The 18,042-nt window shown below is 33.9% G+C and overlaps 4 protein-coding genes across 8 annotated transcripts; 3 read left to right on the top strand and 1 right to left on the bottom strand.

Annotated features, from left to right (window-relative positions):
- Positions 1–621: 621 nt before the first annotated feature.
- LOC101202855 (U-box domain-containing protein 35) lies at positions 622–7,051 on the top strand. Of its 4 annotated transcripts, none has more exons than XM_031888928.1 (10): positions 625–816; positions 959–1,268; positions 1,387–1,508; positions 1,714–1,922; positions 2,261–2,306; positions 2,406–2,703; positions 3,259–3,360; positions 3,433–3,861; positions 3,933–4,688; positions 6,661–7,051. In XM_031888928.1, the coding sequence occupies exons 2-10, from the start codon at positions 1,215–1,217 to the stop codon at positions 6,745–6,747; spliced, it is 2,103 nt and encodes a 700-aa protein (XP_031744788.1). In that variant the 5' UTR covers positions 625–816; positions 959–1,214; the 3' UTR covers positions 6,748–7,051. The 4 variants fall into 4 exon arrangements, with proteins under 4 accessions (XP_011658581.1, XP_011658580.1, XP_031744788.1 ...); XM_031888927.1 differs by having other exon boundaries at positions 952–1,268; XM_011660279.2 differs by lacking the exon at positions 6,661–7,051 and adding an exon at positions 6,494–6,635 and having other exon boundaries at positions 622–1,268.
- Positions 7,052–10,214: 3,163 nt separating this feature from the next.
- LOC101222653 (auxin-induced protein X15) lies at positions 10,215–17,137 on the top strand. Its single transcript, XM_031888932.1, has 2 exons — positions 10,215–10,340; positions 15,075–17,137. The coding sequence occupies exon 2, from the start codon at positions 16,612–16,614 to the stop codon at positions 16,906–16,908; it is 297 nt and encodes a 98-aa protein (XP_031744792.1). The 5' UTR covers positions 10,215–10,340; positions 15,075–16,611; the 3' UTR covers positions 16,909–17,137.
- LOC116405103 (auxin-induced protein X10A-like) lies at positions 11,155–11,457 on the top strand. The gene has a single exon (XM_031888778.1). The coding sequence runs from the start codon at positions 11,155–11,157 to the stop codon at positions 11,455–11,457; it is 303 nt and encodes a 100-aa protein (XP_031744638.1).
- Positions 11,163–14,598, bottom strand: LOC105436058 (retrovirus-related Pol polyprotein from transposon RE1). Of its 2 annotated transcripts, XR_004218294.1 has the most exons (3): positions 13,293–14,598; positions 12,180–12,327; positions 11,163–11,405 (listed from the first exon to the last, which is right to left on the bottom strand). XR_004218294.1 is itself a non-coding variant. In XM_011660277.2 (2 exons), exons 1-2 carry the CDS (start codon positions 14,449–14,451, stop codon positions 13,106–13,108), a joined length of 1,197 nt encoding a protein of 398 aa, XP_011658579.1. In that variant the 5' UTR covers positions 14,452–14,598; the 3' UTR covers positions 12,785–13,105. The 2 variants fall into 2 exon arrangements, 1 of the variants encoding a protein (XP_011658579.1); XM_011660277.2 differs by lacking the exons at positions 11,163–11,405; positions 12,180–12,327 and adding an exon at positions 12,785–13,143.
- Positions 17,138–18,042: the final 905 nt, after the last annotated feature.

Here is an 18,042-nt window from a genome sequence, read left to right as displayed (position 1 = left end):
CGTATTACTAACCTCAAAATTTGTCAGAAAATGGCGGTCACAACCAACCGTCGAGCTTTCGCGAAGAGAATGGACTACTGTTATTGAAGAAGGAAACTTTGAAGCGTTATTGATTTCTTTCCAAAACCGTAACCAACTTATATCGAATCTTTCCCTCTTTGTCGGTTCATATTTTTTTTCATATATATATATATTTAAAATTCAATTTAGTAATATAAATGAGTATATAGTCCATTTATGATTTTTTTTTTCTTAATTTCTTATTGAAATAGGCCAATTGTGTAAAATGATATACTAAATTAGAGACTAAATTTGGCAGTAATTAAAGAAAAATCATGTAAAATAATGGAGAAATAGACCAATGATATATTATAACAATAATACATAATTTTGGATGTCGTACCCAACCCAGATCATTTGTTATTCAGACATCATGTGATTGATTTCCAAAAAAAATTATGAACCCTAATAACCGATAAAAAATTGAATTTAAAAAAAGTTTTGAACCCAATCCCATTAAAATTAAAATTAAAATTAAATCGAATCGAGTTGGATCGGGTAGAGCGGGTTATGGGTTTTCTGAACATCCTATTTCCATGGGCATACAAACACAACAATGGACGCCAAAACTAGTAAAAGTTGATTCTCTTTTCCATTTTGGGGTAGGAAAATAAATTACTACAAACAGATATGGGGACTACAAACTCTTCAAATCTCCCACAAATTCTTTTGTATTCATAGAATTCCTAAATTTGCGCCCTCCCGCGAAAATTTCAGCCCTCTCTCCAAATTGAGGCAAATCCCAAGTTAGTCATGGTATCAAACTTCTTTCTCTTTTTTTCTTCACAAATTCTTTGTATATATGTAAATATGCATGCAAATATCCCTCATTGTACATATAACGAGCAAATTTGTCACTGGGATTTTATCAAACAATGTGGCTACAAAAAGGAAACAGTGTTAATAGCGTCAAAAAGGTTGGAGCAGGCGGAGGAGGAAATGGGTTAGTTGCTATTGGTATAGACAGGGAAAAAGGAAGCCAAAATGCTCTTAGATGGGCCGCTGAGCATTTGATTGGAAAGGGTCAAACTGTGATTTTAATCCATGTGGTTCATAGACCTTCTAGTGCGGCTGCTTCTTTGATTGGGGAAGCCATTATTTGTAATACTGATGGCAGTTCCACATCTGATTCCCCTCATATACAGCAGCTCGAGATGCAGACTAGAGACATTTTTCTCACCTTCCATTGCTATTGTACTCGGAAGGATGTAAGTCTTTTGTGTTCATCATTGCATTTTCTCTTTTCTTTTCTTATGTTATGTTTCTGAATTGTGATTTTGAGATGTGAAACGACCTGGGTTTTCCTTTCTTTTGTTGATTGTGAAGATTCAATGTCTTGATATTATATTGGAAGACACCGATATAGTGAAAGCATTAACTGAATACGTATCGTACGCTGCAATCGAGACCTTGGTGCTCGGGGCTCCTTCGAGACATGGATTTATTAGGTAATCATTTTTTTTCGTTTCATGTTTGGTTCAGGGTCTGTTTGAAATGACTATTCAAGTGAAAAGCAGTTATTTAGCGTTTGAAAATTCATTCCAAAATAGCGTTTAGAATTTTACATTCCACAAATCATTATGGAAGAATGTGAATTCCCATCTCCAATTTTTCCAAATGCTTATGATTGGGAATTTGTGATGTTTGAAACAGGTTTAAGTCATCGAGCATGGGTAGTAGCGTGTCAAAAGGAGCACCGGATTTCTGCACTGTATATGTCATCTCGAAGGGGAAGGTGTCATCAGTGAAGAATGCATCTCGCTCAGCTCCCTTCACTTCCCCTCTACTAGACCGTTTACAGAAGTTATCTAAGCCGATCGTAAAGGGATCAATCACTCCTCGACATAAGTTCAATTTGAGAGGTTTGTTTTTCATGCTGGACTGCATTCCAAGTATTTTGTGTATAGTATATGAAGTAGTTTTTATTGTGGTAAGTCTACAAATTTGTCAAATTTGTCCTCTGAATTCTTCTATATGATAATTTGTGTTTCTTTTCCCCATCAAGACAGCCTTTGGTGTTTTTATGTTTCATCAAAGCACCATTTTTTTAAGGGTGAAGTTGAAAAGAAAACAATTTATTTAAGGACTAATTGCAGATGAATCACTTACATTTTTATGCTATCAAAATTGATTACGCATTCATGTCTTGATTTTATGGAGTTTGGGGCAATGGAACTTATATTATTTTTCTCGTTTGCAGATAGGACATCATTCAAGCCTCGCAGCTTCCAAGATGAAACAATCAAGTAAGTTGTGCTAAATTACAGATTGTGGTTAAATTTTGGTAGTGAAGATATGCATAGACTTTCCTTCCAAGTTGATGCTCACATCGTGATTGGAATCAGGTCACCTTACTCTCACGGAGGAGAGAGAACTTGTATCTCGAAATTTAGTGGGGGGTTCTCTGAGTCAGAATCCGACATATCCTTTATAAGCTCTGGCAGACCAAGCACAGATCGTTCTTCTTCTGTTGCATTTGACTACTCTGATTCAGGTCCCCCACGATTTTCAACCAGCTCAGAGCATAGCTTTACATCTCTACCATTTAAACCAAAGTGGGCAGATCTCAGCAATCTCAATGATTTCTCATCAGTTTCAGATGAGAGCTGCAGGACATCATGTTCTTGGTCATCTCAGAACTTGGTCAGTATATTATGAATGGTTCTGGGCTTTTTTTATTGAACAAGAGAAAACTTTTCATTGAGAAAATGAAAAGAGAAACTAATGCTCAAAGGATATAAACTCCTAAAGGAGTAAAAAGGTACAAATAAAAGAGAATTATAACGATTCCACCACCATCACAAAGGAAATACTGAAAAACTTATCAAAGAACAAAGACACTAACATCAAGCAATAATTTTCACGGATCTCACAAATATATACATTGATCAAAATACCAATATGAATATATTGGACTTCAAGTACAACGCTTTACCTGTATTGATCATATTATATAGTGCTAGTTTCTGGTATTTTCAATTATTAATTGAAATTGGATATCTTATCTAACATTTTAAATAAAAGCTCTCCTTGCTCATAGTGATGACAAATATTAAAATTTTGAAGCTAGGGAAATGTATCTTATAAACGTTCTTTAATGAGAGAGAGAGAGAGCACTTGTAACTGAATTTTTCTGCTCATATCTAATGTTGATTTGAGGATATGAACTAAATTGGTCGAAATTTATGTATCTCACAGGATGAAGTAGAACTTGAAATGAGGAGGCTGAAGCTAGAGCTTAAACAAACTATGGAGATGTACAGTACAGCATGTAAAGAAGCACTGACAGCAAAGCAGAAGGTATAATATATATAAGTCATTTCCCCATTTTTGAGATTCAACCTTGGGGTTATGTTAAAAATTCTCCCATAGGCAATGGAACTAAATAATTGGAGACGTGAAGAAGAACAAAAACTAGAAGAGGCACGGCTTGCACAAGAAGCAGCAATGGCTATTGCAGAGCAGGAGAGAGCTAGATGCAGAGCAGCGATGGAAGCAGCTGATGCAGCCAAGAGAATTGCAGAGTTAGAATCACATAAAAGGGCAAATCTGGAGATGAAAGCAGTTAAAGAGGCAGAGGAAATGCAGAAAGCATTGAAAAATCTTGCACAAAGCGACATCAGATACAGGAGATATTCAATTGAGGAGGTTGAATCGGCGACGGAACATTTTGCACAATCTCGAAAGATTGGGGAAGGAGGTTATGGACCTGTCTTTCGTTGTCGTCTTGATCACACATCAGTTGCAGTCAAGGTTTTGCGTCCTGACGCAACTCAAGGAAGGACACAGTTTCAGCAAGAGGTGAGAAACTTGAAAGAACTTTGGGATCATTTTTTTAGTGCTTATGATTTAGTTAGATATCGTAAATGCAGATTGATATACTGAGTTGCATAAGGCATCCCAACATGGTACTTCTTCTAGGAGCATGCCCTGAATATGGCATTCTAGTTTATGAGTACATGTCCAATGGAAGTTTGGAGGATCGACTCTTTCGAAAGGGTAACACCCCTGTTATTCCTTGGCAATTGAGGTTTCGAATTGCTGCCGAGATTGCTACTGGCCTTCTGTTTCTCCACCAGACAAAGCCTGAGCCATTGGTGCACCGTGATCTCAAGCCAGCTAACATATTGCTTGACCACAACTATGTTTCCAAGATTAGTGACGTTGGTTTGGCTAGACTTTTACCTGCTGTGGCTGAAAATGTAACACAATGCTACGTGACTTCGGCCGCTGGAACTTTCTGCTATATAGACCCTGAGTATCAACAAACTGGAATGCTTGGGGTTAAATCTGATGTGTATTCACTAGGAATCATGTTGCTTCAACTAATTACAGCTAAGCCGGCCATGGGGTTGGCTCACCATGTTGCTCGTTCTATCGAGAAGGGGACTTTTCAGGAGTTTCTGGACCCAGCTGTGGTTGATTGGCCAGTGGAACAAACACTTTGCTTTGCAAAATTAGCACTTGAATGTGCAGAACTTCGGCGAAAGGACCGACCAGATCTTGCCAGTGTTGTGTTGCCCGAACTTGAAAAATTGAGAGAATTTGGTGAAGAGATGATGGAGCACATGGAGTCAAGGGATAGTAGTGGATCGATAAGCAGTTTTAGCCATCCCTCAACGGAGCAGGTTAGTATGCAACACACTGTGTAATTCTTAAATCACCAACACAACCCAAAAGCTTAAGCTGGTGGGTGGGGGGCAAATTTAATATAATATCTAACACTTTCACCCACTTGTGTGCTTGAAATATGAAAAAAGATCCAACAAGTGGAAAATAACATTAATTGGAGAGGAAACAATAATGCAAGAGCTTGAACACAAGACATCCTGTAGCAATCTACTCTTAGATCATCTTAATTCACCAATTAAACCCAAAAACTTAAGCTGGTGGGTGGAGGCAAATTTAATATAATATCTAACACTCCCCTCGCTTGTGTTAACATTAATTGGAGAGGAAACAACAATGAAGGAGTTTGAACTTAGGACATCTCGTAGCAACCTACATTGAAATCATCTTAATTCACCAACTAAATCCAAAAGCTTAAGCTAATGGGTGGAGGTCAATTATAATTTCCAATAGTGATGCCTTAAAAATTTAATAGTTATTGGGTTAGGTTTTGATTTGGTTTTTGAAATTTAAACTTTGTTTAGTAATGTTCATGTTTCATTCTTATGTTTTATTTTTTTCAATAAAGAAATATAGAATTACATTTAGTAATTGTTTTTTTGTTTCTTGTTTATTTATTAATTTGTTATTGAAAACATAAAAATAAACATTTTATAATCATTTTTGTTCCAGGTTCTCTAAAATATTAACCTGAAAAATTAAAATCAATTTTTTTTAATGTTATATTTATCTAGAAGATACTTCTCATGCATCTTATAAGCTAAGAATGATAACAACGTTTTTATTTGAACTTGAAATGAGGACCAGAAACAAGAGGCTTGATTTTGTTGTTTCTAAAATCTCTACACAATTTTGGAAACATTCTTAAATAAGTAACCAGAAACATTAATCTAGAAACTGGTATTAGACGCTTATGTTTCTCAAAAACTTAAAATATTTTGGAAACATTTAAATAAGCAACAAGAAAGTGGAATCTAGAAATTGGTATTAGACGCTTATGATTCTCAAAAACTTAAAATAATAAATAGAAATGTTACCAAACGACCTCTTAATTGTTGCTTCAATTTAGTCACTAGATGTTTGATGATGTTTCCGTATTTGATAATGTTTCCGTTTATGGTTTATTGTTTCTCGTTTTTTAGAAAAGTGTTTGGTAACTATTTTTGTTTTTATTTTTAGATACATTTTCCAACATAGTGTATAATTTTTGGAAAGACCAAAATCAAGTTCTAGTTTATTGGTTGTGTTTCCAAATTTTTCCAAACAAAAGTAAACGTATTCGTTTATCACGTTTACTTTTAAAGTGCATTATAAATATAACATTATTATTTTTTATTTAATTTTAAAAACTTATTTTATGTAAAAAATTTACATTTCTAATTTAAAATTTTAGATAAATAAGAAATAAAAAATGGTTATTAAACATAGTTTTTTTTTTCAATAAAAAAGAAAGAACAAGAAACAAAAAAACAGTTATCCAATTAAATGATTTTTTTTCTTTGTTAAGAATGATGGAAGAGCTGTTCATGAAATAAAAATAATGAAAGTAAAAACAAGAAACAAGAAACTAAACCGTCGTCAAATGGCCTTAATCTCCTCATTTATTACCATTAAATCCTTTTTATAAATTATTGTTCACTCTTTTGTCGACCCTCTTATGGAATGGATTTCTCATTACAATCAAGTTCTAAGAAAAAAACATTTAATATTTAATATTTAGTGTTTTGAGGGTCGTATAAAAGGAAGAAAAAAGTAGAAGAATCCTCTGTCTAATGTCTGAAATCTTGCTACTGAATATCTCTAGTTGGAAAAGGAGTCACAACACTGACAGAAATCAACTTTGACTGAATAAGAATTATTCTTGGATGAAGCAAAATGAAAGGAAGTATGGGGACAAATTTGTTTGTGCGTAAAAGTTGCAGAGATCAAAAGTTGCCAATAGTTAATCATCATTGAAAATGTTTATTGCAGGACGTAATGAGCGACCCACAATTGATGATGATTTCAGAAAGTTCCAAGAGCCCGTCTAGTATATCATCACAGGTAGAAGAAGAATGAGGTAAGAGTTATTTGTTAACGCTCCAAAGGAGCAGATAAATTTGTAAATGGGATTATGACCAGTAGTAGGATTGGTGTAAAATACCATAGTACTTGAACAAATCTATCACCACCTCTTGAGTTAACCAAAGTGGATACATATAGTACATAAAAGTAAATATTGATTATAAAGTTGATACCTATGTACCTTATTTTGCCACTTTTCGTAGTCCATTCTCCTTGACAACATGATTACACTACATCTGCCCTATGATGTTCCTTCAAATGATTTGTATTCACAAGGAGATTGAGAGCTGTTTTCATATATGAGATTCATTGTACTTTGCCTCCATTGAAAAATTACTGAAAAAAAATGATCGGTGTTTTAATACTGCCAACTTCAACAGAAAGTTCTTTTTTTTTCTTCTTACAAAAGCAAGAGAGCTGACTGATTAAAATCAATACAAAACTTTAACTAACTAGTAAAAATGAGTATTCAAATCACTCAGACTAACACTGCGAAAATATATGAACGTTATGAGACTTACTGATAGAGCAATTAGCAATAAAGGGAACTGAACAGGTCAGGGCTTTGAAGGAAAATATATATGGAAGGAGAAAGCAGGTTAGTAAAATGAGATGTTTGAAATGACTTTCTATGTGCATAAAAAATGGAGTCTAAGTGTTACAAAAGTGGTTTAAGCACTTGGAAAGTCATTTCAAATAGGTCCAACATCAACTGGGCAGATCTTGTCAATTTTTTGATTTGATGTCTCAATTTGTTGGTTTGTTTAGTTTTAGTTTAGTTCTTCTCTTAAAAAATGGGGCTCTCTTTCAAAGTTTTTGGTGCTTCTTAGTAGTAGGGTTTTTGTCTTATTTGACTTGTACTCTTCATCAGTTGTATTTCTCTTCTATTTATCTTTTCAATTGTTTTGTGTTTTGGAGCGTTAGTCTATTTTCAGCTTGGGCAAATGTTGGAAGATGACAAACCACAAACTTTTTCACTGGAGAGAATCATGCTTCAAGAATCAGTAGTAGATTTCATTAACAAAGAGTGTCGTAATATCTGTTGGTAAGAAACCAAGTTTTCATTGAGAGAAAAAGAGCATACGAAAAAACAAGCCTACACTCCAATCTAACAAAATCAAACCAAGTTCATAGTTACAAAAAGGCCTAGCGAGTGTCCACAAGGAGGCGTTAAATCTTGCTACCTCCGAAACTTTATTGCATGACCTCTCCACCTCCCTTAAAATTCTATTGTTTCTCTTGAGCCAAACTTCCCACGAAATAGCTAGCTTGCCACAAAAATTTGTCCTCTCGAAATGACAAACCTTGGAGCACCTCCTCAATACTATTATAACCTTAGCGATTCCAAGCCAAAGTTAAACCAAAATTCTACATCCAACGAACAAAAGCATATCACAACTGTTGTCTGGATGATATGAGAAACTACTAAAGCTTATGGTATATAAAAATCATCATGCAATGGTAAGCCACGGTAAGCCAGCTGTTTACAATAATCAAGTTATTAAACTAACATATTTTCATCAGTCATTGTCATTTAAGAGACAATATGATCTCTAAATCCTTTGCCTTGAAAAGATTACACAATATCCTCTACCAACATCACTACTTCAATGTTCATTATTTGGTATACAAAATCATATGATACTTCATGAGTTCTTGTCTGCTACTAAGCCTTATCCAAAGACTTCTATCATCAATTTCTCAGAAGGTTGGATTTCCCACAACTCTTTTCACCATCTATAAATACATATTTGATTGAGTTCACAAGCAACTCAACTCTTCATTTTTTTTTCATTCAAGGTGTTTTGAGATCTTCTAGTAAAATTTTTTAGGTCTTGCCTTTATTGTATCCAAATATAAACATGAGAATTCTTCAGCTTCTCCGACGAGCTTCCACCTCAACAAAGGAAGGGGTGGCAGTAGTTCCAAAGGGCTACTGTGCAGTCTATGTTGGAGAGATTCAAAAGAAGCGTTTTGTCATCCCCATAACTTACTTGAACCAACCATGTTTTCAGATCTTGCTTAGTCAAGCTGAAGAGGAATTTGGTTATTATCATCCTATGGGTGGTCTTACCATTCAGTGCAGAGAAGATATCTTCACCAATCTCATTTCTCAGTTAAATAGGCCGTGAGAGGCACTGACATGATTGTAACATACAATCTTTTTTAGATTAGGGATATTAGGCATGATCAGATCCATGCACTTTGTTTTTCCTTTTTGAAACTTGCTCCAATTTTTGTTTCCTTCCATGGGAAGATGTTTCCCTACATAAGGAAATTGTTACTGGAACGATTTTACTGGAATCTAAGGGCATGTTTGATCGCATTTTTTGTTTCCTATTTTATATTAATGCGTTGATTTATTTCTTATAGTATATAACTAAACTATATTTAAACTATAAAACAAGGGGAAAAGTAAGAAAAAAGATAATAGAAACAAAGAAATAATTATAAAACAAGTTTTTATCGTTATTTCTTCTTTTCAAGAAACAAGATACGTAAATAGTTATAAAACATATTATTGTTTTTAGATTTTGAAAAACAAAATACAAGATACAAGACACAAGAAACAAAAAACGGGAATGTTATCAAACGAAGTCTAGGTATGTGCGCAAGTATTCTTTTTCTTCATTTGATTTCTTGGTAGAGGCTCTTTTATTTTGTTATAACTTCTGCTTAATATTTGAGCCATTCACCATCCATTTAATATGTATTGCATTGGATTAAGTCATATTTAACTCTATACTTGTTGTTTATTTTAAAAAATGTTTTTGTACAATCCAAGTGATGATTGTATATTCATAATATTTAGAAGTTCGAGATTTATTGTGAAGATTGGGGTCAATTTTATTTAGAAGACTGACTCGGACACTCACATATATCAAAAAAAGAAAAGAAAAAGATTGGGGTTTTCTTTTCTCCATTTTATTATGAAGTTTGGTTTCTGGTTTAATACAACTGGGTTCTTTTCAGTTGCATCATTGTGGTTCTTTCTTAACAACATACAGAATGTTGAAGAAAATAACCTCTCAAAGGAAGAAAAGGAAAAGAAACAAATAACAATCAAAACAGCTGACCAACAAAAAGAAAGGCCAAAACAGAAGCCACGAAGCAAGACTTACACCATAAAGATCCCAACAAAATAATAATTAGTGTAACCAATAAATGATGATTTGCATTTGTTGTGAACTGAAACTGAATAAGATGAATTGAAAGGTATAAAAAACACAAATGAAGATGTCAAAAGGAAAGATGCCTTTGAGGAACAGGTAAACATGTCTTTGAGTTGGTACAATATTCAAGAGGGAATTTTTTTTCTTCCTAAGAATGCCACTAGCCCCCCAGAATTCTTTCGTTCTTTCTTAACAAAAGTTGTTGATTCTATTAAAAAAAAATAGTAAACAATAAATAGCAGTGGGACAACTTGGTTGCCAAGATCGAGCTACTGGTTCAATTAAGAATTTTCCATGGCAAGCTTCTTCCTTAGGTCGATCATTTCAAATCAGCTCCTTTGAAGGCTTCATCATGGTGTTCTTTATCCAAGTTGATCATGAGATTTTCCCGTCAGAATATTTATATTAATTGGGGTACTTTCATAGATCTTTCTTCTTAGAATTTTTTTTTTAACCTATTATTTATAGTGTCTTATTGTTATTGCGTTTGTTATCAGTATTATTCTCTTCGTTACATCATTGAATATTTACGTTTCTTGCTCAGAAAAAGAAATGTTCTCTTCATAATGAATGCTAAACTAACAATTGGGTTTCTTTTTCTTTGTCATCTTGTACTTGAAGTATTTTCTTCCACTTACAAGTTTCTGTTGTACTACGGTACCCGTACATATGAATTTTCCGAGCTTTACAACCGACAAAAAACCCACTTTAGTTAAAATTCTTATACCACGAAAAATTGTGACAGACATGGCTATATGATGCAGTTAAATTTTCTGTCAACATATAGTCTGTCAATTGTTATCTCACCAAGAGGACAACAAAAACTTCAGTGCCTCAAATATGTCTATGAATCTACTGGAACTTGCTTAGTTGTATTGAATTCTCTTCTCAATATTGTCCATAAACAAAAGTAGGCCACCTATGATGTTTCTACGCAAGGATCCAAAATGGCCCCACGTTAACTCATGAACTTGAAGTTCTCATTATGGCTTCAAAGACAAATCCATGTGATTGTTTTTGAGCTGGTTCCTTTCTAGCATTTAATGCTACCTTCTTGCGTTGTCAATATTTCTATCTCCAATAAATCTCACCCTCCATTTATATAAAGGATCATGTAATTGGGTTCACAAACAGCAAGCCTTCCACATTCCCACATCACAAGAAATCTTCTTTCACAATCCTTCAAGTTAAAGTTCCACTAATTCCTTGAAAAGAAAAATACTATACCATGGGGTTTCGTTTGCCTAGCATTGTTCTTGCTAAGCCAAGTCTTCGACGATCCACATCGTCAGGAAATAGAGCCACTCCAAAGTCTCTTGATGTTCCGAAAGGATGCTTTACGGTCTATGTCGGAGAAGAACAGAAGAAGCGTTTTGTCATCTCGCTATCTTACTTGAACCATCCTTTGTTTCAAGATTTGTTGAGTCAAGCTGAAGAAGAATTTGGATATGATTATGCAATGGGTGGCATCACAATTCCCTGCAATGAAGATACTTTTGTTAATCTTATTCATAGTTTAAATGACTCATGAGTCATAAGGATAGAGTTTAGAAATAGACGGTACAAAGGAAGGTATAGAACAGTATAGTAGAACGTAGACAGAGAAGAGTTTCAACACTTTTGAAAACAAACTCATTCTTTTACAATATTGTACACTTCTGTCTCTTCGTGACAGAAACACGAAACTGAATAGATGATATTAGTTGGACAATCTTCTTCTTTTCCTATTTTAATTCTTTATTATTCTTCCATTTATTCTCTACAGTAGCTATATAGGAATTACTCAGAAGATGAAGATCTAAGCAGGTCAAATAACAATTATTTCAAGGTATAATAGACTGGGATAACCAATTACTCTGGATTCAGTTAACTGCTATTTAAGAGACTTATTACTGTGATTAACAGTATATTGATTATGTTTATTCCAAAACAGAACCAACAAAACACTAACCTAAACAAAAGAATTTACTCTTGATTCCTCCCCATATATTCAATTCTGTGGCAGCTAATTTTGTACACTAACTAAAGTACAATACCATGTGAAATGCATAAATGACTGATGCAGTGATACTATTTTCTACTACATTTAATTGAAAGTGGTGGGATTTATAGTTTGCACAACTGTGGAAATGTGCTTTCCAACAGATATATACAATCTCAATCACTGCACTTCGACAATGAGTTAATAGTGGCTTCCACATAACATAGCCACATTTCATACAATTTAATCTGTACATAAAAATATTACTTAACCTTGTAGCCATATCATATTCTTTGCTAGGTCAAGGAAGGTGGATTATTTGGCTATCCCATCGTTTAACTTTCCATCATGCATGGTTAGTGGCACAAAACGATTGTGCGACACTTGCTGAGCAAGAGGCCAACTCGAGTTTGAAATGCCCTGTTTTGGAGAAAACAATTTTAGAAATCAGGTTCTAGAAATGGTTGGAAAATATTGTTGTAGGTTCAAAGCATATAAGGTAAAAACAGTTTTAATAGAATATAGCCAAAGTTTTAAGGATGACATATTTTAGTGACATACAATAGATTTAAACTCTCAAACTATTTTTTAATAAGTTGGATCAACCTTAAAAGTGTTTAATAAATTCTCAACTTTCAAAAAAACTTTTGTTTTTGTTAAAAATTTTCCTGGATATGTCTAATAAGTTGATGAACTTCAACTTCATGTCAATGATAGACACTTCGTACATTAACACTATTAAAATTTAATTAACTTACTAGATAGATTGAAATTTGTGTCGAATTGAATCCTAAATTTGTAATACTTTTAGCTTCTTGAAAATCAATTTCAACCTTTTCAAAATATCAGTGATTGAAAGAATATTGATTCAATATGGTAGCTTAAACAACTCAAACCATTTATAGAAATTTTAGTGAGAGAATCACAGACATCAATATGAAAAGGCTCTAAAAGAAATATACAGAAACCTTGTTTGATCAAGTAAAAGAATGATTCCTCACTTTTTCCATGTAGACAATATTGACACTCACTTTATTTGAAGTAAACGGCAAATGCAACAAGGAAACAACGAAGTTATGAAGAACAGCAATATAAGAAAAAGAAGACTTGTCAGCAACATTAGCAACTATAGAACAACAGACTGGTGGAAGCTAAACTAGAAGCAACCACAGCCTTAGAAGTGATCAGATCATCAATGCTAGGCCTTTGGAACAAAAATTTTCCCGAAAACTTGTCCTGAATTGAAAATTATTCGGAACAAAAAGCGATAAGACAATTATTTTTAACACAAAGTTAATGAACAAAAAGGAAACTAGAAATGATATTAAGAACAAAAACAAGATTAGATAGAGAGAAATAGGAAGAAGGTTCAAAAGTATCAGAACCTGAGTGAGAAATAGGCCGAGTCTGTCCATTACCAACACCAACTTGTTCTTCACCATTATATTCAGGTGCAAGAGAAACATAATTCATGTCTGAAGTAATATGAGTGTTGCAACCCGAATCGGTCAAAGAAGACGAATTCACAATAGATAGAAATGCATTATTTTGCGATGCAACCATTGCAGCAAGTTGTTGTGGAGGATGACGTCCTTGAAAATTATAGTTCATGCGATTGAAACAATCGAGTGCAGTGTGGCCACGACGTGAACAAATCTGACAAGTTGCATGATTATCATGAACGGGCTTTTGTTCTTGAGACAAACCATGACCACGAGTTTGAGCATCGAAAGAAAAACGTCCATGTCCATAATTTTTACCATGTCCGTTGCCTCGAACAAAGTTGTTATTGAAAGTAGGAGCACATGACAGGAGAGATTGAGAAGAAGAGAGTAAAACAGTCGGTTGATTATACGAATCATCACACTTAGATTGTTTTGCAAGAGCCGATTCCTCAGCTCTTAGAAGAACATGAAGTTCTTCAAAAGTAACAGGTTGAGAACGTGTACGCATTGACGTTCGGAAAGTGTTGTACTCATTTGGAAGGCCATTTAAAGCATAGATAAGAAGATCCTCTTCATTGATAAAAGTAGAAACATTAGCAAGTTTATCCTTGATCTCCTTAATCCGTTTAATATAGGCATCAATAGACTCATCAGGCTTCTTGTAAATAGTTTGCAAATCGGACTTCAAATTCACCACATTAGACCGGGAACCAGAAGAATAAAGCTTTGCAAGAACATCCCAAACCTGTTTGGAAGAAGTGCTTCCAACAACATATGCCAAAGCCTCAGGTGAAAGTGTAGCATTTATGACTGTCATAAGAGCCTGATCCTTAGCAATCCAATCTTCATATAAAGGATTCGTTTGAGGCGGAACGGTCGAGGTAGTAGACGGACTAGTCTGAGGACATGGATTAGTACCATCAACAAAGCCAAAAAGTTTATGAGCTTTCAAAATCGCTGTCAATTGGAACTTCCAAAGGACAAAATTTGTAGAGTCAAGCCTCATTGAAATCAGGTTACAAATGTTGGACAGTAGAAAAATTGGTGAAAGTGAGTCTTTCTCAGCTGAAGAAGAAGGCAAGGTAGTTGAGGAACTCATCAGATACACTTGGCAAAAGAAGCTCTCCGATCAAGAGAGACTTGAGACTTCAGTTTCACAAAGAAAGAAGTTCAAACACTTCTTAAAAAGAAAAGATGAGTGAAGAAGAAAAACAAATGTTAGGCTCTGATACCATGAGAAACTTCCATCTGTGAATAATAATAAAACACAAATGCTACCATATAAATAGGAAAACCAACAGCCTAACTACTCATAATAATTTTTACTAACCCATTTCCTTTCTCTCTTTTTTCCCTCTTATTAAACTTAATCATCAAGAAAAGAATTCAAGTTTCACCTTCAATCTGTATGTGATGACTTTATTGACCTTATGATTTTCAAACTACTTTTTAGTGAAAGCAATGATAATGATGTAGTATTCAATCAAGATTTTGAATTTTGGATCTCAAAGTTTTGACTTTATAATCATATCCTCTGTCATGATATGGAGTGGGAACTCATTTAGGAATTTCTCAAACTGAAGTTTCAAGAAATGGATATTGATTAGTTTGGGCACAGTCAAGTTCTAAAGTGACTGGTTAATATTAGTGTCTTGATGTCTAGTCAGCAATTTTGAACCGCCAGTGGACTAACAGAAACAATTCTATGTGTGATTTTTGTAGATTGTATACCACGAAAAGGTAGCGGCTGGATTTGTACACCAACCGATGTACATCAATAAACAGAACCAGTTCTTGATGATAAGTCAGCAAACTGAGCCATTGTGATATACTAATTCCCTAGCTTAGACATCATCTTTATTTGATCAGAGCATAATTTACTTAAAGCAGCATGTTATAAAATCTGCATAGCAAAAAGGAGATATATAGATAATTTTTTTAAAACTATATAATCAGTATTGGCAAAGCCTCATTGGAGCAGTACAAGTTTGAAAGCTTTTCTTCAATAGTAATAGACATTTGTGCCTATGAAATTGTATTGTTATAACATTGACAAATAAAAAAAGCACACAAAATGTAAACAATAAAGATTGACAAAGAAAAAATTGCATGATTCACTAATAGTGTATTAGCATATCCACAGGCAGAGAGGTAGATCAATTTATTATTAAAGAGAAATATAAGATAATATAGATTACAGAGGTACCTCCAGGGTTAGATGGTTTATATAAAATGCAACTCTCTAAATTCTAAGGTCAAACTCGAACATACTGAGAGCCTAATGTTTGGTTGTTTGGAGCGTCAGATAACAAATTCGAAAACAATAATTTTGAAAATAGTCTTTCACTATTTTACTTCAATAATGACCTCACTTTTCCCTTTCTGTCTTTTGTCAGCTTCGTGTGAAAAACTATGCAGATCCATCACAATGAAGGCCCTTTCTTGTAGTATCACCACAATATAAGTTATTCTCTTTTAAGTTGCAAAATGCAGCTTCATCACTATTTTAAATTGCCAAATGTAGGTTCTACTCCTTTGCCAATTGTCAGGCAGAGATATATCCCCATTGACTTCACATAAAACAAGCAAAGCCAATTCAATGAGAAAATAGGCACTCGAGACAAGTCGAATAAAAAGTTAATAGTATCTATTCAATTGGTCTTGCTATGGCTAATGTTTTATCATCCAATAGAGTGCTAATAATGGGCTCTCCTCGCTACTTCCATCCTGTACCTCTATATGTTTCAACAGTACCATCCACGCTAAAGATTTTTTAGAGTTCTCTACTAACACTAACAACCAACAAAGTTCCCTAGCTAGAATATGTCCCAGTAAAGAAAACAGTAATAGACAGAACTATTAAATGCAATTAAAATTTTGTTTTAGCAGGACAAGAAGGGTTTTGAGTGCCTCTAGTATGTCCATAATCCAATTGAAAATTTAGAGGTTTACTCAACTCACTTCTCCGGTTGTTCTTTGGAAGCCATAGTAGGCCATGATGTTCTCTATAAAGTATACAGATGTCACCATATATCACATGAATTTGAAAATCTCATAAAGGCTTGGAAGGCCCACCCATGTGATAGGTCATAAACAAATCTCTCTCTATCTTTCTCCCTTTTCAATGTGATCTTCCTCTATATAAAGGTTATGTAATTGGGTTCACAATCAACAAGAGTCTTCCATATTCCAAAAGAAAATTCCAAATTTTGTATTTATCTCAAAGTCTCACTAGTTCTTTCTCAAAAAATACTATAACATGGGTTTTCGTTTGCCTAGAATTGTTCAAGCTAAGCAAAGTCTTCGACGTTCTTCATCAACTGGAAATGGAACAACGGCGGTTGATGTTCCAAAGGGGTACTTCACAGTGTATGTTGGTGACGTACAAAAGAAGCGTTTCGTCATTCCTTTATCTTACTTGAACGAGCCTACTTTTCAAGATTTATTGAATCAAGCAGAAGAAGAATTTGGATATGATCATCCAATGGGTGGCATCACAATATCTTGCAGTGAAGAACTTTTCCTTGGTCTCACTCAAAGTTCGAAACACTTGTGAACTAGAGGAATGCAAACTAGAAATTGGTAGTATAGAAAAAGGATTAGAATAGTACAGAATGTAGACTGCATACTGTATATATTTTTGAAATGAGAGAACTTGATTCTTTGAATTGAAACTTTTGTTCAGTGATTCTTATTCTTTATATTATCAGCACTTAATGATGAAACTAATTGAATGATGCTATTGGATAAAAAGACTTGCATAAACTGGATCGTATTTCTTGAAATGGCTACTTGCAGTCACACAATGTTTTTTGCTTATTCATTTCCTCTAATTCAAATTATTCATCAAGTGATAAATACATAATTTATCTTTTCTTCTATTCTTTTATGATTTGATTTAATATTGTGATTCCAAATATAATGCAAACGCTTAACTTTCCAGCTCGTGTTTAAAAATTTCCTGTAATTTAAAAACGGTCTATTAAGCCCTCGAAATTTTAAAATTGTGCCTAATATGGCTAAATAAACATAAATTTCAAAGTTTACTGATCTATTAGATATTTTAAAAAGTTCATAAACCAAGAAGAGACAAACACCAACGTTGAAGAACTAAACTTGTAACTCAACCAAAAATCAATTAGATTTGAATCATTGAATTTTTATAGACTAATCACTATGACTAGCATAGTATTCAGGATCTTTAATCAAGAGGCTGGCACTGTTATTGGATTATGCATGGACTAGATTCAACTGAGGCTAATACTCATAAATCTACAAATTACACTGCCAATGAGAACAATGTTATTGATGATAAGTCAAAAAACAAAACCATGTGCCATCCATTAATGATTATAACAGATTGCCACATTTTTCCATAGCTTAATTTGAAACTGGGGTCCTTTCAATTGATAGAGTGTAAAGGATGTACATTTATATTATAATCATAGAGGAATATTGTGCACATATTCATTAGACCATTACCGTTCTCCTTTTCTAAACATGGTTTCTTTTTCTTTGATTGTTAGGTTGTTAGGGTGTTTATATAATATTAAATTTACCTACGTCTAAGTTTAAGCTTTTGGGACAATCGGTGATTTAACATTTTTAAATCTCTGCAATATTATTTCCTCCCCAATTAATATATAGGTTCGGGGTTTAACAAAGGCAAATACTCATAACCAACCTCAAA

This window comes from Cucumis sativus, chromosome 7, assembly GCF_000004075.3.
Source record: "Cucumis sativus cultivar 9930 chromosome 7, Cucumber_9930_V3, whole genome shotgun sequence".
Lineage (NCBI taxonomy): Eukaryota > Viridiplantae > Streptophyta > Magnoliopsida > Cucurbitales > Cucurbitaceae > Cucumis > Cucumis sativus.
Note: the sequence above shows the minus strand (reverse complement) of the source record. Positions and strands in the feature narration are given on the sequence as shown.

Coding starts and splice junctions, on each gene's coding strand:
- LOC101202855 (XM_011660278.2), top strand. CDS start 936: ATGTGGCTACAAAAAGGAAACAGTGTTAATAGCGTCAAAAAGGTTGGA. Junction 1,269..1,386: donor GCTATTGTACTCGGAAGGAT/GTAAGTCTTTTG, acceptor TTGATTGTGAAG/ATTCAATGTCTTGATATTAT. Junction 2,704..3,258: donor CTTGGTCATCTCAGAACTTG/GTCAGTATATTA, acceptor TGTATCTCACAG/GATGAAGTAGAACTTGAAAT.
- LOC116405103 (XM_031888778.1), top strand. CDS start 11,155: ATGGGGTTTCGTTTGCCTAGCATTGTTCTTGCTAAGCCAAGTCTTCGA.
- LOC105436058 (XM_011660277.2), bottom strand. CDS start 14,451: ATGAGTTCCTCAACTACCTTGCCTTCTTCTTCAGCTGAGAAAGACTCA. Junction 13,144..13,292: donor TCGGCCTATTTCTCACTCAG/GTTCTGATACTT, acceptor TTTTCAATTCAG/GACAAGTTTTCGGGAAAATT.
- LOC101222653 (XM_031888932.1), top strand. CDS start 16,612: ATGGGTTTTCGTTTGCCTAGAATTGTTCAAGCTAAGCAAAGTCTTCGA.